Below are 25,535 nucleotides of genomic sequence, written 5' to 3' on the forward strand. Positions count from 1 at the left end.
ACACTGCAACATGCATCTCAGGACATTACATATCTCTGCTTCCTACATGTGGTCTCTCTAAGATGGCTACTGTACCCCTTGACCCTTGTCATCACTGCTGGGTGGAGCCAGCCTTAAAGTGCCAGTACATGTGAAACCCTTCAGGTATAACAGTATCAGGCTGGCATTCAGGCTTGAATGCCTTAGGACACTGGGGACAGTGTCATTTCAAGTGGGGGGAGTATGTAGCGCCCCCTTACTTCCAGTATGGGCACTACGCTAAAGTTAGTGGGGAATGGGAGAGTTATTTTTGCTCCCATTCACAATTTTTCAAATTTGGGCTGCTGCCATTCCAGAAATGTCCTGTAGGTCAGCCTGCGCTCCAGGGGTGTTGTTTCCACCCCTGGGCAACAGGTGGCGCTAGAGGGGTTCTGGCAGAGCCACTTTTCCCCAGCAGCCAATTAGAGGAGTTTTCCCTCGCGAAGCATGCTGGGGAGGGGTATATCTGTGGCAGACGCTATCTTTATTGGTTCTTCCCGGCGGGTTCCAGGTTCCAGGTGCGGCATCCACCTTTAGGGTGCGCGCATCCAATGGACCCCGGCGATGGCCTTCCAGGCTGGAGTCAAATGCTACGCGGAGCACTATGTTGCCTAGAGGGGCCCCAGTGACTTGCTGGGTCCCCCGCTTTACTGACAAGATCCCAGGCTGGGAGCCGTTTGATTGGGGGGGGTCGGCTTGAGGAGAATCCGGAGGCAGGTTGTCCAACAGGGCTTGAACGAATCATCGGGGATCTGGTGCCCGGAATGCTGACCTATGCTTAAATCTACTGGGAGGATTCACTCAATTCGTCCATTTAGCTCATCCAAAGTAATAGGCCTGTGGCAGAGGCCCTAGAGCTGGGTCTGTGAGAGAGACCTGTTCCTCCCAACAAACTAAAGTGACACTTCGGCTGCCAGGCTTGTGGCAGGAGTCTGTCCGGGGGCACTTCACCCACTCTGACTAGAGTGGCGACGAACTGCAATTTGATACTACTGAGAGCAGGATTGCTCGGTCCATATCCAGGCCTGATACTGCAAAGTTCTCCCTTTTTCTTCATCAACCTTTTCTTCCTATTTGATGTTGATATTGGTCGTGTTGGCCTGGAAATAAAGCATTAGAAAATCTTTATTCACTGTCTGGACATTCGCTCAATACTCTGTTCTCCAACTGCACCCCTAGACAACACTATGGTAACTTAATACGCCGATCCCAACAACAAATCAGCGGCTTCTGAGGGGGTAGCGCTACAATAATAACATTATGCACTTTGTTTGCTGTAACAATGCTGATTATTGTTACTGCAATGTTTTCTACTGTAATGAATGGGTTACATTTATGACAGCTGTGATTACTGATTTGTGATTGGCTACAGCTAATCACATGGTACAGAATGCTGTGCTTGGCCCAGGTACCATGTGATAGCTGTGGGCCAATCACAGCATAGGAAACACATCTATTATGAATTAATTCATTCAAAACAGCTTTGTTGACATTGTGATTGCAGATCACCAGACCGTAGGTACTGGGATTTGCAATCCACTGTGTCTGAAGGACACAGTGCTCACAGGAGCGGTGCGCTGCGTGCCCCTAACACAGAGCAGGCTGGACGAGGTACATGTTTGTGATCCAGCCTGCCTGTGCCGCCAGTCCCCAGTAAAAGTACCGTTGGTGGCCGGCAAGTGGTTTAGAGACTGCAGATGATGCAGTAGTGTAAAAAATGGCAAGTACAGTTTTAATGTAGGTGAAAATGTGAACAGACAAGACACAGGCATCTATTTTCCTTCAGTCATTATGACTGCAAATGAAAAAAGCAATTCACTTGCAGGGTAATTTTAATAGGCAGAAATGTGCTAGAGACACAGGGTACAAGCAAGTGTTTTCCTAAAAGAATCAAGAGAACACAGACGATAAAAGAGTGTGTAGTTAGGCAGTGGCAGGACAGTTTTTTATCCATGGAGATTTAGACCTAACTGGTGTATGACTTATGCCCCGTACACACGGGCGGTTTTCCCGTCGGGAAACAAAACAATTTTTTCCCGACGGAATTCCGCTCAAGCATGTCTTACGTACACACGGTCACACCAAATTCCGACAGTCAAAAACGCGATAACGTACAACGCGTACGATGGCACTATAAAGGGAAAGTTCCATTCCAACTGCGCCACCCTTTGGGCTGCTTTTGCTAATCTCTCCCCCCTAAAATGTCTACAAATGTTTCTGTTCTCATTAATTTCGGCAGTGGCAGAGGCTTTTTTGGGGGTCCCATATTTAGCTAGAACCCCTCCCCTAAAATGTCTACAATGGGCCATCAGAGGGGGTGAGGAATCTGATAAGTGGGCCTTATATTTTGTTCTTTAAATACTCCTTCAAATAAATGTAATACTGATGTTGGCCAAAAATGTTTCTGTATAATCTGCTTGCAATGTTATGTGCAAAAGTACGAATATTATTTTTTCTGGTTTGACTCCACAGTTTCCTTCAACGCCACAGGATTGGCAGACTGTGGCATCCCAGTTTGCCCAGTGGTGGGACTTTCCTAACTGCGGAGGTGCAATAAATGGGAAGCACGTCCACTTCGTGCTACCACCCCATTCGGGGTCATACTATTACAACTATAAGGGGTTTAATAGTATAGTGTTGATGGCGGTGGTGTCGGCACAATATGAGTTCTTGTACGTGGGGAAGAATGGCCAGATGTCGGATGGTGGAGTATTCGCCCAGACGGAGTTTTCCTGACGTCTCCAGAGGGGTGGCCTGGCATTGCCACCTGATGAAGACAACGTGGAAGAACTCCCATTTGTGTTTGTTGCAGATGAAGCCTTTGTGTGGGTGATCACCTGATGATGCCATTCCCCCAGAGGACCCTCACCCCTGAGAAGAGAGTTTTTAACTACCGGCTGGCCAGAGCCAGAAGAGTGGTGGAGAATGCATTTGGCATAATGGCCAGCCGGTTCTGCCTTTTTTTTTTTTTTTTTTTTTAATCAAACAAAACGTGTTTATTGAGCACAAAAAGTAAACACACATACATGATTCAGAGCAAAACAGGTATATACAGACCAAATAGACTGCAAGGTTCAGCATACATAAAAGCAACACAGCATATATATATAACAGACCGGGAGAAATAAAAACAAAGAAAAAACATTGGAGGACTACTCTTAGTTGCTAGGACTACACCCCCCACTCCCACCGTAAGAGACAGGGCAAGAGTACCCGTCTTAATGCCTAAAACAATCGGTCATAAACCAAGTCTACTGGGGTTAGACCGGGGACATTCAACCATGGGGCCCACATGCTATCAAATTTACCTCTCGCCCCTCTGCGCTGGTAAATCAACTTCTCAAAGCGGAGTGTATCACCCATTTGGGCGATCCATTCCTGCAGAGCAGGGGGCTCCGTGGATTTCCAGTGCCTCAAGATCAGCTTTCGGGCCTGGAAAAGAGCCCTCGCCACAGCTTGTTTATATACATCCTCCAGCGGCAGCGCATCAAGTATACCCAACAAACAATGTTTAGGATCAGCAGGTATAGTTGTCTGAAAGACTCTAGTAAGGGTATCCAGGACCTGTGACCAATAGCGATGGAGCTTCGGGCACCTCCAAAGGAGATGGATCAAATCTCCATGGTCCCTACTGCATCTGGTACAATCGGCATCTGCCCTCACCCCCATGCGAGCCAATCTAGCTGGGGTATAATGCACCCGCAAAAGGATATACAGTTGCGAGACCCGCTGAGCCACATTAAGAGAACACAGGGGAACAGCCTGTAAAGCCTCCTCCCACTGCTCCTCCTCGAAGGCGCCAACATCTCGCTCCCACTGCTCCACCACTCTAATAGGAAAGTCCCTATGGAAAAGGTTAAGAAGCATCGTGTAGCTGTAGGAGATAAAGCCCTTGTAAGTGTCAATATCAAACAAGTAATTGAAGACAGGGGTGGAATCCAAGGACCACTGGCCCCCTTCCCCCTGGGCCCCAATCGCATGCCGAAGCTGCAGGTAATAAAAATACATTGTGGTAGGGAGCTGGAAGGCCTCCTTAAGCTCCGAGAAGGGCCTCAACTTTCCCTCTCGGAAAATGTGGGACATATGAGATATCCCAAACTGTAGCCACTTGGAGCCATAGGTCAATTTCTCCAGTTCCGGATAGTGATTATTATCCCATATGGGACTATACTTAGTAAATCCCTGCACCCCCTGCATGGTTCTGACCTTATTCCAGATTTTTTGCATAAGTACATAAGTGGGGAACAATTTATTAGACTTACTAAAGCGCAGGGCCTCAAGGCCATCCGCCACCCCCGACCCTGTGGTGAATCGAAGGAGCGCCGGAGTGGAATCCAGTAGATTCAGAAGCACTTCCGTCTGGGGACTAACTGCCCTTGAAATGTGCTGTAGTTGTGCGGCTATGTAGTAAAGCCAGGGATTGGGCAACGCCAGTCCTCCAGCATCTTTTGGGCGCTGCAACTGCTCCAGCTTTATCCTGGCCGGTTTTAACTGCCATAGAAGGGACCGAAAAATCGAGTTTATGATACGAAATTTACATAGGGGGATGACCATCGGGGTGTTGTGAAGGACGTAAAGCAGTTGCGGCATCAGAATCATTTTTATAAGGTTTGTCCGTCCCGCAAGGGACAACTTGAGTTTACTCCAAATTTTAACACTATCCCGGCAGCGGTTAATCAAGGGGGTCAAATTAAGTCCAATATAATCTAGGGGTTTGGGGGTCACCTGTATACCCAAATACCTGAAGGAACTTGCAAGCGGAATATCCCATAAAGTCAGCACTGACGGGTCCGGTGCCTCATCCAGCAACATCAGTGACGACTTGGTCCAATTAATCACCAGACCAGAATACACCCCAAACTCCCTTATCACTCTCATCGCCTCCCGAAGGGAAATAGAGGTATCACCCAGGAACAACATTGTGTCATCCGCATACATCATTATTTTCTCATGTAGTTCACCATACTTAAACCCCTGTATGGCTGTATTAGAGCGGACCATGGCAGCCAAAGGCTCAATGGCCAGCGCAAACAGAAGAGGAGACAGGGGGCAGCCCTGCCTCGTTCCTCTGTGCAATTCAAACCCTGGTGACAACTGGCCTCCCTCCCTGATGTGAGCCACTGGTGAGCAATAAAGCAATTGAACCCATGAGATAAATCCGTCCCCAAATCCGAATTTGCGCATAACCGCCCAGAGATAGGCCCATTCGACGCTATCAAACGCCTTGTGGGCGTCTAGTGATAGTAGTGCTCGGTCTCCCCCATTATCAGCCCGGGACTGGATGTTGAGAAAAAGCCGGCGCAGATTGATGGCCGTTGATTTTTGGGGCATGAATCCAGATTGATCCGAATGGATAATCGTGGCAATCACCTTATTAAGACGCATCGCCAGGACCTTCGCCAAGATCTTGACATCAGCTTGCAAAAGGGATATAGGGCGGTATGAGCCCGGGTCAAGGGGGTCTTTGTGAGGTTTTAATAATAGCACGATCGTAGCCCTGGACATAGAGCGGGGAAGTTCCCCTCCCTTCATGGCCTCATTAAACACCTTCAATAACCTGGGTAGTATGGAATCTGCATATTGTTTATAAACTTCTATAGGTATCCCATCGTCACCCGGGGCCTTAGAGTTAGGGAACGCACCGGTCGCCAACTGCAACTCCCCCAATGTTAAAGGAGCATCCAGTAACATCCTAGATGAGGAGGACATCTGGGGAAGCCGCACCGCATCAAGGTACTGGTGTAGGGCGTCCGCCGTGTAGGCCTGCTTAGACCCGTAGAGGGATGAGTAGTAATCTACTAAAGTAGACATTATCTGAGGGGGAGAATTAGTTACCCGTCCAGTGTCAGTGCGCAACGCCCCAATGGAAGGGGAAACTCGATGGGCATGAGCAATCTTCGCTAAGAGGCGACCCGTATGCTCCCCCTCCTCATAAAAGGCCAGCTTATTAAAAAATCTCTTCCTCTCTGCCGTCGAGGCAGTGACTTGGCCCAAGGCCGCCTGGGCCGCCAGCCACGCCTCCCTATTATGATCTGAGGGGTCCGCCACAAACGTTCTCTTCGTGTCCCCTGCCAGCCGCTCCATGTCCTCTCTCTGAGCCCCAGTGTGTCTCTTGATTGCCTGTACCTCCCTAATGAAGACTCCCCGAAGCATTGCCTTAAAGGCATCCCAGGTGATACCAGTATCTACCGTTCCCCCCTCGTGAATCCCCCAGAAGTCTGCAATTTGTGTCCCAATCTGCTCGTGGGAGGGGAAGAGCTGAAGCCAAAAAGCATTCAGCTTCCACGGGGCACGTTCCAGAGTTGAAGGCAAACGAGCCTCCAACTGCACCACAAGCGGGGAGTGATCTGACACACTCCGCGGAGCATATGTGACTTCCGCCACATATCGTTCTGCCGCGGATGAGCAGATACATAAATCGATACGGGATAATGAATGATGGCTCTTAGAAAAACAAGAAAACTGTTTCAGCTCTGGGTGTTTTGCCCTCCACGGATCCCTCCAACCCACCTCATCCATAAACTTCTTCAGTGCAGTACGTTTGGTCCCTCGCCTAGCTGTAACCGGCGGGTGTTTGTCCAAGACCGGGTTTGTGTAGCAGTTAAAGTCCCCTAGAACATATAGGGGGACCTCCGGGTATTTAACCTGAAATTCCAATAATGCCCTAAGGGTCAAATTATTATAAGGCGGTGGAATATAAACAAAGGCAAGAATACATGTAAGTGAGTATAATCGACACATTAAGAAAATGAACCTCCCCTCAGTGTCTATTACGGAATCAATTTCCTCGTAGTCAAGAGAGCTGTGTACCATTACACTCACACCTCTAGAAAAGGAGGTGTGAGTGGAGTGGTATGCCTTCCCCACCCACCGAAATCCCAGCCAGGCAACAGAGTCAGCAACCAGGTGTGTCTCCTGTAAGGCACAGATGGCAGGCAGATGTTTACGCAGCAAAGTGGACACCATGGTACGCTTCAAATGGTCATTGAGTCCTCTAACATTCCAAGAAAGTAGCGGTACAGTAGCCATCTAAAAAAAATGTTCGCAGGTAAATTACTAGGTAATGAGCTACCTTAGGCAACGGGGGGAGCAGTCCCACCGATCCGTAGCGCCAGTTCAGGAGAGGCTTGAATGCCGTGAAAGTACCAAAGTGAATATCTATGTATGCATAGTTCGATCGTTCCAGTGCTCTGAAAAAACAAAAACAAAAATACATGCTCAACGAGCACAACAGTGCTCCAAACTGTTGCAGTGCGGCATCACAGAGAGGTAAAGCGGCCCAACGAGGCCCAACATTGTGTAGATCCCTCCTCATCTGCATGCCCCCACACTGACTCAACCTGAACATCTTCTGCCAACTTACTGGCAACTTATCCGTGATACCATTCACATGGCTGCTTTGCGCATCAAGAAAAAACGAAAAGAAAAGAAATCCAATCATGGGTAACCATCCAGGAAATACCATGGATAAACACAGTTCCGAACTCGCATTTTAAATGAACAGTATATCAATGTATTTTTCCAGCAGCCCACTCGCCCCGTAATAAAAAAGGAAGGGGAAAGGGGGAAAGAACTTACGGGTGTATAATCACAAGCACCGATGTGACTTGGTACTCAATCTTCATCAGCCACTTGTTCCCGGGCCTGTCTGAGGGCATTCTCATTTGCATCCAGCCACTCTGAGGCATCCTTTGCATTCTCAAAGAAGTGGGCCCGACCTCCGGAGGTGATACGGAGTTTTGCAGGATACAACATTGCGTAAGTGGCTTGTAGCCTTTGCAGGCGCTTCTTGACATCGGAAAATCGTGATCTGCTCCGCTGAACCGCGGCCGAAAAATCCGGATAGAAAGAGATCCGTGTCCCGTTGAATTGCACGTTCCTGCGTTCCCTCGCTAGCCGCAGAATAATTTCTCTGTCTCGATAGTTCAATAACCTTGCCAGTAGCGGACGCGGAGGGTGGCCCGGCGGTAACGGTCTAGTAGGGACTCTATGGGCACGCTCCACTGCATACAAATGGGTAAATGCTTCCTTGCCAAAAATAGTGAGTAGCCATTGCTCTATGAATTGAGTCGGATCCCGCCCCTCCACCTTCTCAGGCATCCCAACAATTCGCACATTATTGCGTCTCATGCGATTTTCAAAGTCTTCTGCACGCAGGTCAATGGCTTTAGCCAAGCGGGTAGTGTCCTGAGATTCTCTGATCATGGCTGGCAGTTTATCCTCAATGTCACTTATCCGACCCTCTGCTGCCGTCGTTCTTTCCCGTATTTTCTGCAGGTCCTGCCTGACCAAGCTGACCTTTTCCTCCAATCTCCCAAATCGGGTTTGCAAGTGATTGACTGAGGCCGTGCACTTGTTAATGGCTTTCAGGATAACTGCTAAGGTCGGCTGCTCACCCTCCTCCTCCATCTCCTCCGTGGGCTCCGTCTCCTCCATCTCCTCAGCAGCGCTGCCTGCCTGTCCTAGTATGGCCGGCCCCTCCCACCCTGCCTCACCGTCCTCCACGTTCTCACCATCGCGTCCCACTGCTGCATCCGACGGGGCAGAGAGATCAGCCTTTTCGGTCATTTTCAGCGCATAATAGCGCATGTCTTTGGGAGCTTCTCCGGATTTCTCCTTAGTTGTTTTGTTTACTCCCTCCTTGGCTCTGTCTCCCCCTCGAGCCTTCTGTGCAGAGGACGGAGCGCCGCCATGTTGGAAATCCGGCCTCGAGCCCTCTCCTCTGTTTCCTCGGGTCATCATAGCCTGTTATCCACCGACAAGGCACTCGGGGTATGCAGCAAGGTTTCCGGTCGTCACTCGGGCCGGAACCGGGCGAAATACACCGCTGGAAATCGGATCAATGTAGGGTAATATGCGGGAGCTCTGTGCTAAAGCGTCTGCTCACATGCCGCGCTGGCCACGCCCCCCGCCTTTTTTCTTTAAAGCTATAAATATGGCAGAGTATAAACTCAACCACATCGTGCTTGCATGCTGTATTCTGCACAATGTTCTTGGCAAAAATTCTTTAAATTATGTGGCCACAGTTGGGTCTGAGGCCGGACTTCCAGAAAGTACCCTGACTGCCCTGGAAGCTGGCCGTCCTGTCTTGCCCCCCCAAAGCGCCTATGATGTGAGACTAAAATATCTGGAATATTTTATGGGTAGGGGGGCCATTGCTATGCCAGAAAATATCTGATCATTTTAAAAAATTAAAAGAATGTTTTATATCTGAAATCATCTTGAATTTGATTTATTACTTGTGTTTCTTTTAGCTGTCTCATAGGTTCTCCTAGTGCACTTGTTGTGCCAAGTGGTTTTCAATTATTAAATAACCCCTATTGTCACTGTAAACACCAAATTACTACAAACAATGGTATTGAGCATTGAAATAAGAAGCCACACATTGTTGAGTATAAAAATGTTTTACTCTGTGCAAATTCACATGTGAGTTATAACTTTTTTGTGTCAAAAAACATCTTTTTTTTTATAAACTTTTACATTAACATTTTTGTGTTTTTGTAACATACACAACTCTGGGAACTTACAAAGTTCAACATTTTGAAAACTGAGGGCAATATCAGACATTATAGTGTGTCCAAACTGCCTTGATCTTGCCTTCATCAGATGGGGTGATGTCACCCATGAAAAAGCCAAATTTTGAAGATACACAAGAATTGAGATGCAAAATGGGGATTTCCCTCCTGATCCCATACCTAATGTCAACATCTCCATCATGGGGGATCAATGGACGTGTTTGGGGGGTGCAACCCCTTCATCTCACCTCTCACCCCTAGTTGCGAGGAAGGGGTTGCACCCACAAAACACGTACATTGATATCCCCTGATGGCAGATAGCACATGTTGACACACTGTGTGCATCTTTAAAATTTGGCTTTTTAAATGTAGATAAATATGTGAAAATAGGACAAAACAAAACAAAAGGCGAGTAATTTTGTGGTTATTTTGATTCGCCCCAATACATCAATTATGTTCTTAAATTTTTGTCCAAGAACATTGAGATTATTCCTCATGATGTCTAGTTCCCAACTACACAACATGATTTCCTGGATTAGTATTTGTGCACTAGCACTTGTAAAAAGGAGGAGTTTCTTCTTCCACAATCAGCACATCACCAAAAAAAAGAAAAAAAAAAGCATGTATTATAAAAATGCAGGCCTACATCTCTTACCTGAATCTGTGGTGTCAGACACTGACCTGTTGTGGAGTCTTTGCTCCCCTATGAGAATGAAACAAAAGGTATACTTCGCACGCAGATATTTGAGGCCAGAAATAGGAATATGAAACATTGCTTGGAAGTGTGGTACAATTGTGTGTTTTGACAGATTTACAAGCTGAAGACATGATTTTTTTCCCTTACCAAATATGGAATACTTACCTTTTTTGGCCAAGTTTCACACATGGAGACACCCCAAGTATCCACTGGAGCACCTGTGTGGGACACCCTAAAAAGGTTGTTCTGTTGTCCCACACTAGTGCTCCTGACTCCAGATGTGTAAACAGCTGCTAGTGTCCTCTCCTTTACACTGAATCAAGCTTGCATTTTTTTCTAGTTACAAACACATCTAGATAACAATGTAATAAACTTAGTGAAAAATTAAAAAAATACTTGCGCGCTAAAATGAATAATATCAAATAATAAAAATGTGATAATAAAAGATTTCAAGTGATAATAAAATATAAATAAATGATTTCAGCTGCAATCATTCAATGGTGAACTGATAACCATAAAAGTGACTATAAAAATGAAATAATGCTACGTTTAAAATCAAATGTACATATAAATGCTCTAAAACACTAAAAACCAGATAGGTATGAGGACTGATCTCACACAGGATTCACTAATTGTCCGTATTAGCAAGCTCCATTCCAGGACACAATCAGTCCAGCAAACAGTGTTTTTCTCTGTATTTTGAATGTTAGATGGTGCTCATATATAGTTTTTGTTTTTACATGTGGGAAGAAAAGAAACAGATCATAGCGCAATACTGCATCCACTGAAACATTTAAGCTTCTACAACGCCGATGATTCCACTCACATATAGCCAGAAGGTGCACAGCGCATAAAGACACTCAGTCTAATGTGATAGGTATCTCCTCACTCCGCATCTGGTGTACACTACACCGTCAATGTCGTCACTAGGCTCCTCCCTATGTGTTACGTCACACGTCACGTGACTTATTCATGGGTATAAATAAGTCATGTGATGTGTGACGTAACGCGTAGGGAGGAGCCTAGTGACGACATCAACGGTGTAATGTACACCAGGTGCAGTGTGAGATACCTATCACATTAGACTGAGTGTCTTTATGCACTGTGCACCTTCTGGCTATATGTGAGTGGAATCATCAGCGTTGTAGAAGCTTATATGTTTTAGTGGATGCAGTATTGCATTATGATCTGTTTCTTTTCTTCCCACATGTAAAAACAAAACTATATATGAGCACCATCTAACATTCAAAATACAGAGAAAAACACTGTTTGCTGGACTGATTGTGTCCTGGAATGGAGCTTGCTAATACGGACAATTAGTGAATCCTGTGTGAGATCAGTCCTCATACCTATCTGTCTTTTAGTGTTTCAGAGCATTTATATGTACATTTGATTTTAAACACCACAGGCTGCTATTCATTTATTGTAGCACAGAGTATACCAATATTTTATCATTATTATTTTATCACAATTATTGTGCACTAATAGAAGGTTGGTTTTTAGCACAGCATTATTTCATTTTATAATGTAATAAACTTATTTTAATAAAAGTAGGCATGACCAAATGTATTTAACTCTGTATCTGCCAAAAACATTGTATGTAGTGGGCGAACAATGTTTACTACGACCGATTACTGTGCCCACTAACCTGAAAGTTGCCATTTTAAACTGTCCAACAGTAAAGAAAAGTACATGGAGCAACATGCAAGTAATAATAATAATAATAGGAACACAGGACAAATACTTACTTTTTTGAAGCATTTTCTTGATGATTCTGTACTGGTCGTGCTCCCGCAATTTCAGGTCTGACCAATGTTTCCTCAATTACTCCTTGGATCATCGTACCCCAAACTTCCTGTGCAGACTCCTCACAACTTTAGACATTGTGGGCCAGATTCTCAAAAGAATTACGCTGGTGTATCTACAGATACACCGGCGTAATTCGAATTTCCCGAAAACATGATACGCCGGATTCTATTCAGTAAACATGATACGCCGGATTTACGCTAAGATCCGACTGGCGTAATAATCTTACACCGTAAGATCTTAAATGTAATGTTACACCGGCCGCTAGGTGGCGTTTAGGTCGATTTCTCATTTGTCTATGCAAATGAGCCTGATACGCCGATTCCCAAAAGTTTTTGCGCCGCCTCGTCGTCGTTTCCGTAAGCGTAAACTTACCCCTGCTATATGAGGGGTAAGTTTACGAAGGTCCGTCGTATGCCATGTTAAGTATGGCCTCGGGACAGCGTCGTCTTTTTCCGTTGTTTACGTTGTTTTCCTAAGTCGTTCGCGAATAGGTTTGCGGAAATGACGCTCACGTCGGCTTCATTGACGTTTTCCAACGTGAGTTGGAGCATGCGCACTGGGCTATTTTTACGGCCGGCGCATGCGCAGTTCGATCGGTGCGGGGGCGCGCTTAATTTAAATACAAGCCGCCCCCTTTGAATTACGCGGCCTTACGCCGGGCCATTTACACTACGCCGCCGCAAATTACGGAGCAAGTGCTTTGAGAATACGGCACTTGCTCCAGTAAGTTGGGGCGGCGTAGTGTAAATGGCTTACGCTACGCCGCCATGGATTCTACAAGAATCTGGCCCGATATTGGCCTTTCTCACATTTGGGTTGGTGTACGGTCAATGCTTCCCATCATATTTGGTCCTCCTCAAGATGTCCGCCATCTCCATCATCTCTACAAAGGACATATTTGAGGCCTTGTATCTCCTCCTGGATTCTTGCTCCGGGCTTTCCTTGTCATTAGTGGAATTATCAGCCACCTGCTATGTCTCCGCCATGTCTCTCCCACTGCGTGCCGAAAGAGAAGGTGCTGGAAATATACTAGAAAGAACGCCAGGGGCGGGCGACGTGTGCAGAGTTTCATGAATGCGCAGTGTATATAAAGCTAACACGCATGTGTCGTAGCTACGTTCTGTGTGTGGAGGAAGGAGTAAGCGCTGAACGTGAGATCGATGGTAACATTTTAAAGGGGTTGTAAAGGAATTATTTTTTTTTCCCTAAATAGCTTCCTTTACCTTAGTGTAGTCCTCCTTCACTTACCTCATCCTTCGATTTTGCTTTTAAATGTCCTTATTTCTTCTGAGAAATGCTCACTTCTTGTTCTTCTGTCTGTAACTCACCACCGTAATGCGAGGCTTTCTTCCTGGTGTGTAGAAAGCCTCTTGAGGGGGGAGGGGGTGAGCAGGAGTGTCAGGACACCCACTAACACACAGCTCCTTTCTCTATCTGCAAAGTAGAGAGTGTCCTGACTTGCCTGTTCGCCCCCTCCCCCCTCAAGAGGCTTTCTGCACACCAGGAAGAAAGCCTCGCAATACGGTGGATGAGGTAAGTGAAGGAGGACTGCACTAAGGTAAAGGAAGCTATTTAGGGAAAAAAAATTCCTTTACAACCCCTTTAACTTGGGTCATCAGTGGCCTATACTGCTTCTAGATAAGAGATAGGATTAGGAGAGTTTAGACGAACATTAGTATTTTTGTCTTGTGTTTTGTCTTGCAGACATAATGAATGCTTTTAAGAACCCAGAATTCTTAAGCGAGTTCCTTGACAGGTACAGGGAGCTGCCTGTTTTGTGGGAAGTCAAAAACCCCCTCCATAAAATTAAAACAGCAAGGAGGGCAGCCCTGGAGAAACTTCTGCAATTTGTGAGGACGGAGGTCTCCAACACAGACATCGAGTTTGTGGACAAGAAAATTGGGAACTTGAGGGACACATACAGGAAGGAGCACAATAAGGTCCTGGAAGCACATAAGTCAGGAGCAGCAGCAGAGAATGTGTATGTACCCAGTTTGTGGTACTACAACAAATTGCGCTTTCTAGACCAGACTGAAGTGAGGCCATCACTTTCTACTCTTCCCTCCAGCCTTCCCTCCAGCCTTCCCTCCACCCCAGCTAAGGCTTCCGAGGACCAACCTGGGCCTTCCACCCTGGAAGAAATGGATGCGCCCAGCTGGAGCCAGGTATAGTATTTTTCTAAAGATTTATTGTCTTAAAATTAATGATGTAAAATAGATGTTAATATTGATAACAAATTAATGTTTGAACAAAAACTGTTTTACATATCAATAGACAGTAGTGGCCAAAACTGATTGGGACAAGAATGAAAAATGCTGGGGTCGGAATGATAGTCTTTTCTATTTATTAACATTCAATTTGCCACAGTCATGAGCTGAAAATTGTGTGTGATTGATGAACCAAAAATTAAAACGATGTCACTTTTTTATACACAGGAAGAGCTCAGCCAGGATGAGGGTGTGGAAAGTGGCAAGCAGGAGGTGGCAGGGGGAAGAGTCAGCCAGGAGGTGACTGGGCCCAGTGGCAGCCAGGAGGTGGCCGGGGCCCAGTGGCCTCACCCAATTCCAGGTGCCTCCCCTTCAAACAAAATGCCCAAGAGGGGTAGGAACCTGGATGAGGCAGCACTTGACCTCATTCGGGATGCACATGCGACCCTCAGAGACCCCCCACCTTTCAAGAGGGCTATGCCTGGCTAGTCGCTGCCAAAATGCAGGAAATGGAGAAGGGCCAACGCCTCCTCTGTGAGAACCTGATTTTAAAGACCCTAACTAAGGGGTTGATGGGCCAACTAACACAAAATACTGACCTTTATGAGTTTGCCCATCCTCCTCCACTTCCTCCTCCTCCTTCTCCCTCTCCTGCCACAAGTCTACCTCCAAAGCCACAGCCTCCAAGGAAGTGTGCAGAGAAGGCTACAGGGAATGCTGCAAGGAAGGGTGCAGGGAAGACTGCAAGGAAGACAAGAAAGTGATGGCCTGGGTTCAGTCTGGTCTGACAGAAGATGCAGGCTGTTGTAGTACCACAGACTGGGGACATATATGTCATCTGCTGCTGTTCCTGATCTCTGGGAGTTGCCTTCCTCTTTATTTTGTTATGAGTCAGAATAAATGGATATTTATTTTTTCAGTAAATACTTGCCTGTGTTTTTCTTAAAGAAGGACAGTTTGTTTGTGAGTAGGCAGGTACATTTAAAAAATACAATGTCAAATTAACAAGGAACACCAACCAACCTCCTTGAGGTTAAAAAATACAAGATAATAATGTTGTTGTGGTAACTTGACACACCAAAATTAAAAAAAATATATATGGAGATCACTAGAAAATATTTAAAAAATAATCCAAAAAACAGGAGATCTTGATTAAAAAAAATAATTTGCAGCGTGACGAATGTGCTAGCTCCATTCCGAGCGCTAGTTTTACCAGAACGAGCGCTCCGGTCTCATACTTGATTCTGAGCATGTGTTTTTTTTTTTTGCACGTTGAAATTGCATACAGACAAACGGTTTTCTCGCTAAGATTTTTTCCCAACGGCAAAATAAAGAACCAGCTCTCATTCTTTTTCCGGCAGTTTTTCTGTTGGAAAAAGTCCAATGGAGCATACACACGGTCGGGATTCCTGGCCAAAAGCTCTCATTGGACTTTTTCCGACTGGAAAACCGCTCATGTGTATGGGGCATAACTAGTATTTTTACTATGGAGACAGTGGAGTGCAGTAAATCTAAGTGATGGAATGTGAGGTGGTTTAGGTGCACACTGTTCTTGTATCTCTGCTTTCTTTCAGCGATGCACAGGCTTGATGTGAAAAAGTAATCTCCAAGAACAGATGGTCAGCAATAAGTGAATGCTACTTTTTTAGCACCTGAAACATAAAGGAGAAGTACAGCCAAATGTTTTTTGGCTGTACTTTTCCTTTGGATCACAAGAGTGCAGTTCTTTCTGCACTCCTGTGACCCATTGTCAGCCGACAGCAGGCTAAAGCCCAGTGTCAGCTAACGTCGCAGAGCCAGTCCAGTCTCTGAAAAGATTCCAACCATATGATCAGGATCCACCCACAAGCCTGGACTGGCACCTGGCTCAGCCTCTCAGCAGTCTGCCCAGAGCCTGAGCCAGCCCCCTCCACAGCCAATCGCTCCAGTGAGCACTGGAGGGGCAGAGCAGAGAGCTGTGGTGACTGACAGCCACGGCTCTCTGCTCAGAGCAGAGGTGGAGAACTTGGTAATTGCTGTATTTGATTGTTTCATTCTCACTGCAGAGATAGTGGGGCACACCTGCAGCATCGGATCGATGCTGCCTATACCTAGGTGAGAATCATATCCTCTTTTTTTTGCAAAGCCCATACTTCTCTCTTAAAAGTGGAGGAACCAAAAGGGAGTATGAACAACATGGTCCCTGCACTGTATTATAGCCATTGCAGCCCTGGTAAAAGGAACAACATGTGTTGTATACAGCATTAATGAATCTGTGTGTTGTATATACAGCACTAATGAATCTATGATTTGTACAGTAACCAGCGTCCATCCAGATCTATAGTTGTAATTTTTGCAGGTAAATTATTTGACTTGTGCCGACAGCAAGAAAACAAATAAATCAAAATCCTGGTGTTCAGCTTTAAAAAAATCTATCCATCAAAAATGTTTTTGATTGTTTTTAAATCAGCAAACCCCCAACTTGTATGTTGTAGCATTTTCAACATCAGAAGCTTTGCCATAATTTCCATTGTTAGTGACTGCATAGACTGTAAAGCTGTAGTCTGATCACGGGTTTAGATTTGACACAACTGTGCTAGTGTTTTTTAAAATATTTTTTATTTTTTTTACAAAACCTGGTCCTTGCCTGGCCATTCACAGCACGTATCACGGCTCGCGCATGTGCAGTGTGCGCCCGGCTTTGAAGCCACAGCCGGCTGCCCACAGTTAGAATGCAGACGCCTACGAGAGGAGGGGGAGAGGATCGGGGATTTGTGCACCCGCATTGCTGGACCATAAGACAGATGAGTGTCTGATTATTAAAAGTCAGCAGCTACACTTTTTATAGCTGCTGACTTTTAAATGGGTGAAACTCCGCTTTAGCCCTGGTTCACACTGATGCTACTTTGAAATCGTGCTACTTTACTTGAAGTAGCGCGATTTCAAAGTAGCAAGGTCAGCGCGATTTCAGGTGCTACTTGATAGACATTTGTGTGGCTTCCTACACAGATGTCTATAGAAATCGCACCTGAAATCGGCAAAAGTAGTGCAAGAACTACTTTTGCAAATCGGTGCGGCACCGCAAAATCGGTGTAATCTCTCAAATCGCATGACAAATCGCTCCAATGTGAACCTAGGCTAAAAAACATTTTTCTTTAGACAAGCTTTCACTTAATTGTCCCTTTTTTCTTATTGTTATTCTGTGTATTTTCTTGTATTTTCCTTGTAAAGTGCTCTAAGAAGCTACATTTAAAGGTGCTATATAAAATATATATATTTTTTTACATTATTATTATTAACCCCACTGAAGTTTATATGAGCTGAACTTGCTATATTTTATGAACAGGCACACATTTGCTAGTTTACATAAACATCAACTTACATGTTGTGGCATTTTTAATGTCAGAAGCTCGACCATAAACTTCATTCTTAGTGACCGCATAGACTTTAAATTTGTAATCTGATCCCGCCTCTAAATTTGACACAACTGTGCTGGTGCTGTTTAAATCAGTTTGATTCCTAAAACCTTGCAGTTCCACAGTATAAGTATAGGTTTTATTATTTGGGTCATTGGATTCCATCCAAGAAACTGTCACTTGATTAGTAGATATGTTAGATACGATCAAACCTTTCACTACAGATGGCACTAGAGAGACAAAAAACAAAAAGCATTATACACATACTGTATACAGAATAGCGATACATGAATTTATCTGGAAACTAGTTGAGTTGGCGAACTACAGGTTTTGAAAATTCTCTTGAATGTATTCATGCAGCTTTTTTCAGTCTAAGGACCAAACTTATAATCCTTATTTGCCAATATTGCAAGAACTTTCCAGGGGTACTCTTTTTTGCTATGTGTCTAACAAGCAATTGTAGACAGAGAATGTATTTTAATTAGGGACATGGCATTCATTTCAAATGGGAGTGGATCTACAAGAGGGATATCATTAACCTATTGTACAATTTAAACTTTAAGGCCCGGATTCACAAAGCACTTGCGCCGACGTATCTCGAGATACGCCGCGTAAGTGCAAATTTGCGCCGTCGTATCTGTGCGCTGGACCCATAAACTAAGATACGCCTAAAAACTGGCTTCAACTCGCCGACGTAACTTGCCTACGCCGGCGTAGCATAGGCGCACATTTAGGCTGGACGCTCCCATTGTTTAGCTATTCAAATATGCAAATGAGGGAAATACGGCGATTCACGAACGTAAGTGCGCCCGACTCAGGCTACGCGATGTGCGCGTAAGTTGTACATCCGGCGTAAAGTTAAGCCCCATAAAGGAGGTGTAACTCAGCAGCAGACATGCAAAGGTCTGCACCAGGGAACTCAAGCCGGCGTATTTTACGTTGTTTATGTTGGACGTGTGTCTGGCTGGGCGTAGGTTACGTTCATGGCGTAGGCAGTGAACCGGCGTATCTTAGGCAGTTGTTCCGACGTGGTTTTGAGCATGCGCAGAGGGATGCGTCCACGTCCCGACTCATGCGCAATTCGTGATACGTATCTGTCTGGCGCTCGGACCATCATTTGCATGAGGTCACGCCTAATTGGCATGACTCACGCCCACTTCCACCTATGCTGACTTACGCCTTCGAAAGCCAGCGCAGTTTTGGGAGCAGTGGCTTTGTGAATTCCATGCTTGCCTCTCTGCGCTGCGTCGCCGTAGCGTATTTTATTTGCGCTACGGCAGCGTAATGTGCGCCCGCTCTCTGTGAATCCGGGCCTTCATGTTTGCAAAGGAAGACTTTTTTTTTTTATCTTAATGTGTTCTATGCATTAAGATAAATAGCCTTCTGTGTGTAGCAGCCCACCTCAGCCCCTCTAATACTTACCTGAGCCCCAGCAATGTGCACAAGTGCCTCAGCCATCCTGATCAGCTGAGACCCAGCCACGGCGCCACTGGCTACCGCTGCTGTCAGTCAGTTAGCAAATCAGGAGAGAGAGGGGGCTGTGCTGAACCACAGCTCCGTGTCTAAGTGGACACACGGAGCTGTGGCTCGGGTGTCCCCATAGCAAGCTGCTTGCTGTGGGGGGACTCGACAGGAAAAAGGGGCCATGAGCACCGAAGTGGGACCCAAGAAGGGGAGGATCTTGGCTTCCCTGTGCAAAACCACTGCACAGAGCAGGTAAGTAAAACATGTTTGTTATTTTTAAAGAAAAAAAAAAGACACTTTAGTATCACTTTAAAATATTGTACAGTATATGCAAGACAAGTTATCATGATATGCACAGATACACAGCCAAGAAGGTATTGTTTATTAGAAACATTATGTATTTGTTTGTATAGTATATTTAAAGTGATTGTAAAAGGTATTTTTTTTAAATAACAAACATGTCTATACTTACCTGCTATACTGCTTTACTTCAATTGAACAGAGCGGCCCCCAACCAACTCTTTTCGGGTCCCCTGGCCCCTCCGTCCAGTGCCCCCCATGGGAAGCCGCTTGACACAGACAGTGGGACTCGGCCCCGCCCCACGCTTCCTCGTCACTGGCTTTGATTGACAGAACTGGGAGCCAATGGATCCCGGTGCCCCAGCAAAGCCAGCGAGACCCGTAAGTGAGGGGAGAGAAGAGCTGCAGACATGCACGGCGCTGGATTGAATGAGGGCTCAGGTAAGTAAAAGTGGGAGGGGTGAGGGGGGATGCTTACACCTAAACATTTTTTTAAAGAAATGCATTAAGGTAAAAAATGTTTAGGCTTTACAACCACTTTAGCTTTAGGCCTTTTCTGGCACTTTTCAGTATTTTTTGCTAGAAAATTTCTTAGAACCCCAAACATTATATATTTTTTTATTTAAAGCAGAGGCCCTAGAGAATAAATTGGTGGGTGTTGCAATTTTATGGTGTCACACAGTATTTGTGCAGTGGTTTCTCAAATGCAATTTTTTTTTAAATACACTTTTTTGAATTTTAATGCAAAAAAACACAATGCATAACCCAATTTTTTTGTAACATAAAAAATCACGCTTTAAAATTGCACACTCCCGTGCAACAGCGACTAATGCCATACATTTTACTATCTATAGGCGACACTTTAAAAGCTTTTACAGGTTACCACAAGTCTAGTGCTAAATTTACTGTTCATAATTTGACATTCGTAGTGATACCTCACACATGTGGGACAACCAGTGTTTGTGTGCATGAAGGACCGGTGCATGCTTTCATCTTTTCATACAAGCATGGGGGGGGGGCGGGGAACTTATAAAAATGTAAAAAAAAAAATTGTTTTTTATTTTTACACTGACGCTTTTAAATTTAATTTTAAATTTAAATGTCTCAAATGTAAACATCCCTTGTGACAGCAATAGGCATGGGACAGGTACTCTTTATTTAAAGATCCGGGGTCTATAAAGCATTTGATCACATCAAGATCAGTGTGATCAAATGCTTTTCATTTTTAAAAACAGTGCCATTTACTTCAGGGAAAACTGGAAGTGATGTAAGCTCTTTGCTTCCAGGTTCCTATATGTCTTCAGCCCACATTTGTGCTCAAGCGATTAGGAGTGACCCACTCCCAATTGTTCTCATCCAGTTAACAGTTCTCGGCAATAAATACAAAAAGACAAACCCCTAGACTGTTCATTGAGCCAAAGACAATGGGCCGGATTCAGATACATTGGCGTATCTGTCCGGCCCGCGTAACGTATCTCCGATACGTTACGCCGCTCTAACTTTGGGCGCAAGTTCTTTATTCACAAAGAACTTGCGCCCTTAGTTAGAGTAGCGTATGTGTTGCGGCTTAAGGCCGCGTAATTCAAATGGAGATGTAGGGGGCGTGTTTTATTAAAATTTCCCTTGACCCCGCGTTTTTTACGTTTTACTTGAACGGCGCATGCGCCGTTCTTGAAAACATCCCAGTGCGCATGCTCGAAAATCCGCCGCAAAACGTCACTGCTTTCGACGTGAACGTAAATTACGTCCATCCGTATTCGCGAACGACTTACGCAAACGACGTAAAAAATTCAAAACTCGGCGCGGGAACGACGGCCATACTTAACATTAGCTACCCCTCATATACCAGGGGTAATTATACGCCGGAAAAAGCCGAACGCAAACGACGTAAAAAAAAAAGCGCCGGGCGGTCGTTAGTTTCTGAATCGGCGTAACTGCTTATTTGCATATTCGTCGCGTAAAAGATATGGAAGCGCCACCTAGCGGCCGGCCTGGAATTGCAGCCTAAGATCCGACGGTGTAAGTCACTTACACCTGGCGGATCTTAGGGAGATCTATGCGTAACTGATTCTATGAATCAGTCGCATAGATACGACCGTCGGAACTCAGAGATACGACGGCGTATCAGGAGATACGCCGTCGTATCTCTTTCTGAATCTGGCCCAGTGACTGTTGTTGTGTGCCTGGCTGCCTCTGCACTAAATAGTAAAGTAGGCAAAACTTCAGCGCCCCCTTCAAAGGAGAGCACTACACCTATTTGTTTCACAAAACCTGCACCTTGCACCATCTACAGCATACAGTAATAATTAATGCCTACAGCACACTCATTGACATTTCTCCAGTCGGATCCGATCAACAAGCACACACACTGATCTTTCCACAATGAAATATACCCCAAAGTCTTCTTGTTCTAAAACAAACTGGACTTTCCTGACGCATTCATGGCAGCACACACTGGGTTGTGACTCCGCCCCCACAACCTGACAGGATTGGTTAGCTATAAATTTGAAGGGGAGACGCCCCGCACCATTCTCTTTTTTTATCCTCACCTGACAGATTGGACGAACAAGCAAGAAGCATGCCTCTTACCGCAGATCGCCCCAGCAGGTTCAGCCTCTCCTGTTTGGAAGTCCCTCCTGTACAGTCTCTAAATGAGCTTTATGGTGGGAACCCCCGTTCTGGTGGTCTCAGGGGCTCTGGAATTATACTGGCATCTGTAGCAAGCTTTAAAGAAGCTTCAAATCTCGCAGTGGTCCCCACTTTCGCTCTGTCTTTCCTTCCAGTGCAGTGTGTGCTTCCACAAAGGTATTTGTATCATTACATTTGCCACCTAAGGTTAGTCCGTTTTGTACCTTTGTCTGCCTGTTGTTTTTTTCTCAGCTCTGCTGAGCCCTGTGGTTCCTCTGACACCCCATACTCTCGGGGTCACCGCCGCGTACCCCTCAGCGCTCTGCGCATGCACACAGCTCAGTGATGATGCCGCCGGTCTCCTCTGCCCTCTTCCAAATGGCGGCGCCGTTTAAAAAAAAAAAAAAAAAAGGAAACAGTCCTATCGCTCTGTAGTTCTGGCTGCAGTCCTGCTGCTCTGCTCTACTCAGAGTGAAGATTGCACCAGGTGTGTGCAGGCTCGTCCCAGTTCAGCCTGGGCCAATTGATTACACAAAAAAAAAAATAGGAAAAAATAGGATAGAAGATATAATACATTTATATATTAATTTATAACATATTATAGGAGAAAGTATATCCATAATTAAACAATTAATATAATCCAAAAAATAAAAAATAAAATAAGGATAGATATATGTATATAAATCATTATATTTAATAAATAGAAATGTTGGGGGGGGGGGGACATATTGTAATGTTTTCCCTTCTCTCTTTTTTCCCACCTTTCCGGGCTGTCTCCCTGCTATCCTCATGGGGGGCCACTGCCCTCGCAGACCACCATCAGCTGACCAGGTATAGAGGCCGTCCAGAAGGTGGTAAGTAGAGAAGAGACAAAAAAGAGAGCTTGGCCACTGACGCTACAGTTTTGGTAGCCCTATCGGGTCAAAAGACGCAAGTTTGCGGCACAGAGGGAGATTCTAGCCATGCTTCCGGCAGAAGGCGCAAGAAGTCACTCAAGCTTACCCTCTTGCTTTCTTCAATCAAGGCATAGCCGCTCGCGTCACAGCCACTCCTGTCGTAGTCGGTCCCACCGCAGACGATTACCTTCATCCCAGATGGAGCTATCTTACCCGCACCACAGCAAATGTTTGCCAAATATGCGGGGCGCCAGCCTTGCCAGGGGAATTGGCCTGCCGCTTGTGCTTCATTGAAGTAACCAAGGATTCGGAGGCCAGAGTATATACTGAGCTCCTAGGAGAATCGCACAAGGATCAATTGTGGGCGATCCTTCCCCAAGCACATCGCCCAGCACCCGGCCGTTACGCCAGGCTGCAAAAACCCTCTCTAAGAATGAGGAGTGTGAGCAGGCGTCGGACTGTCTCTTCTTTAGTTGAACCATTTGCCCATTCAGGCGAGGAAGCGATCGGCTGGGAAGGGGTTATGGCAGAACCTCTGAAGGTTCAGAAATATTTCCTGGTGCTGAAAAGGGGGTCCTGAATCATTTCCCTTCATCAAAGAGCTGGAAAACCTCATAAAGGATGAGTGGGGGAGATCACATAAGCGGCCCAGTATGAGCAACAAGTTTGCAGATTGTACCCCTTGTGGGAGTCTAGGATCAATTCTTTGATCAATGCAACTACGGTCGATTCATCTTTAATGCGACTCGCTAGAGACGTTTCTCTACCGATTGAAGATGCAGTTACCATCCGGGACGTTCTTGATCGTGAAATCAATATAGAACTGAAGGAAGCCTGCTCCACGACAGGAGACGCTAGTAGGCCGGCTATCACCACGGCGGCAGTAGCTAAAACTATCGCTGCATGGGCGGCTAACGTTAAGAATTCCATTCTAGAAGGAGCCGACCAGGGGAAGATATTCTCCTCCCTGCAGGGAAATTAAGTTGGCTTACGGCTCCTGAGGGGGCGACTTCATGACTGGGAAGAGCCTTATGGCTGAGACCCTGGATAGCGGAGACAGCATCAAAATCTACTGGTGCAAAACTCCATATGGCGGCTCAAGTGTATTTGGCACAAAGATGGACTTGGCCATCTCCAAGGTTACCGGGGGAAAATCCGGGCTGATTCCCTCCGATAGGAGACCAGAGCCCTAGAAGGGCCCCGCTTACAGACGCGATCTTCCTGTCAAGTACAGGGATGCTAGATCCTACCGTCCCAGCAGGAAATTTAGGAGGGACTGGAAGACTTGACCCTCCTTCATGTATTTACAGTAAGCCAAGGCTATCACAGCCGGGGAACAGCAGAAGTCCTTTTTGAGGGTCCGTCTGCCCACCCAGCTCAGGTGGGCACCAGACTCAAGAGATTCGCTCGGATATGGGCAACTCGTATAACAGATTCATGGACACTATCCTCTATCAAGACCGGTCACAATTGGAAATTCATGGGCACATTGCCAGGAAACACATTCCAGCCTACCAAGTACCTCCGCACCAGAAAGGGAGGGGGTTTTATTCCCCTTTATTTCTGGTACAAAAAAAAAACAAAAAAAACAGGGGATCTACGTCCAGTCCTGGACCTAAAGCGGTTCAACAGACGATCAAAATAGAGGCCCTCAGATTGGAAAAGCCTTCAGTCCATTTTGTTGACAGTGGACGTGGGAGACTGGATGCTATCTCCTAGATTTTTCGGACGTTTACCTTCACGTCCCGATCATCCCGCCTTCCAGAGGTCCCTTCGGTTCTCAATCTATCAATCTCATTTCCAATTTTGGTGCCCCCCATTCGGCATCGCCTCAGCACCCAGAGCATTCAGCAAGTCAGGGTGTTCCTAGGGGCAGAATAATATACCAGGTTGTACCGGGTGCAACTCCCTCAAGAGAGGCTGAAGCCCTTACTCCAGAAGGTACAGAATCTGCTATCATCCAGACGTCTACTGTCAGAGCCTGCCTCAGTACCCGGGGGTCCATGTCAGCATCCATACCTTTGATACAGTGGCCCCTGTGACACATGCAAGTCTTACAGAACTCCTTTCTCAGGCAGTGGAATGGAACGTCAATACTCCAAACCATTCACATCCCGAACTGGGTAAAGCAATTAGTATGGTGGTGGACACACCCGTCTAACCTCAGGGAGTCCATTCCAATAGTTCCCCCAAGTCCAGAAGTAGTAACATCGGATGCCAGCCAGGGGGGATGGGGTCCACACTATCTAGACCAAGTAGCCCAAGGACAGTGGCACTTTCGGGCTCAGGGCATAGTGTCAAATATTTTAGAGCTCAGAGCAGTCTTTCAGGCTCTCCTGGCCGTTGCGCCTCTTCTAGAGGGGAAGAGTGTCCTGATCAGGATGGACAACAAGTAGCGGTGTCATGTATCCAGATACAGGGGGGCATCAGGAGTCGCACGCTTCAAGAGGAAGTTTGCCCATATTGGAAAGGGCACAAGTGCACCTGTTAGATCTATGGGCAGTGTACGTCCCGGCAATACAGAATTCGTTGGCCAACTACCTAAGCCGAGAGACACTTTCAAACAACGAATGGTCCCTGAACCAACAGGTATTCTCCATTCTTAC

At 45.9% G+C, this 25,535-nt stretch overlaps 1 protein-coding gene across 1 annotated transcript in view; it reads right to left on the bottom strand.

Annotated features, from left to right (window-relative positions):
* Window positions 1-25,535, bottom strand: part of LOC120916559 (receptor-type tyrosine-protein phosphatase H-like) — a 1,518,207-nt gene that overhangs the window by 1,072,839 nt on the left and 419,833 nt on the right. Inside the window, exon 5 of the mRNA XM_040327609.1 lies at window positions 17,608-17,871. Within this exon, the coding sequence (XP_040183543.1) occupies window positions 17,608-17,871 (264 nt within the window). The remainder of the gene's footprint in view (window positions 1-17,607; window positions 17,872-25,535) is intronic.

Source organism: Rana temporaria, chromosome 10 (assembly GCF_905171775.1).
Source record: "Rana temporaria chromosome 10, aRanTem1.1, whole genome shotgun sequence".
NCBI lineage: Eukaryota > Metazoa > Chordata > Amphibia > Anura > Ranidae > Rana > Rana temporaria.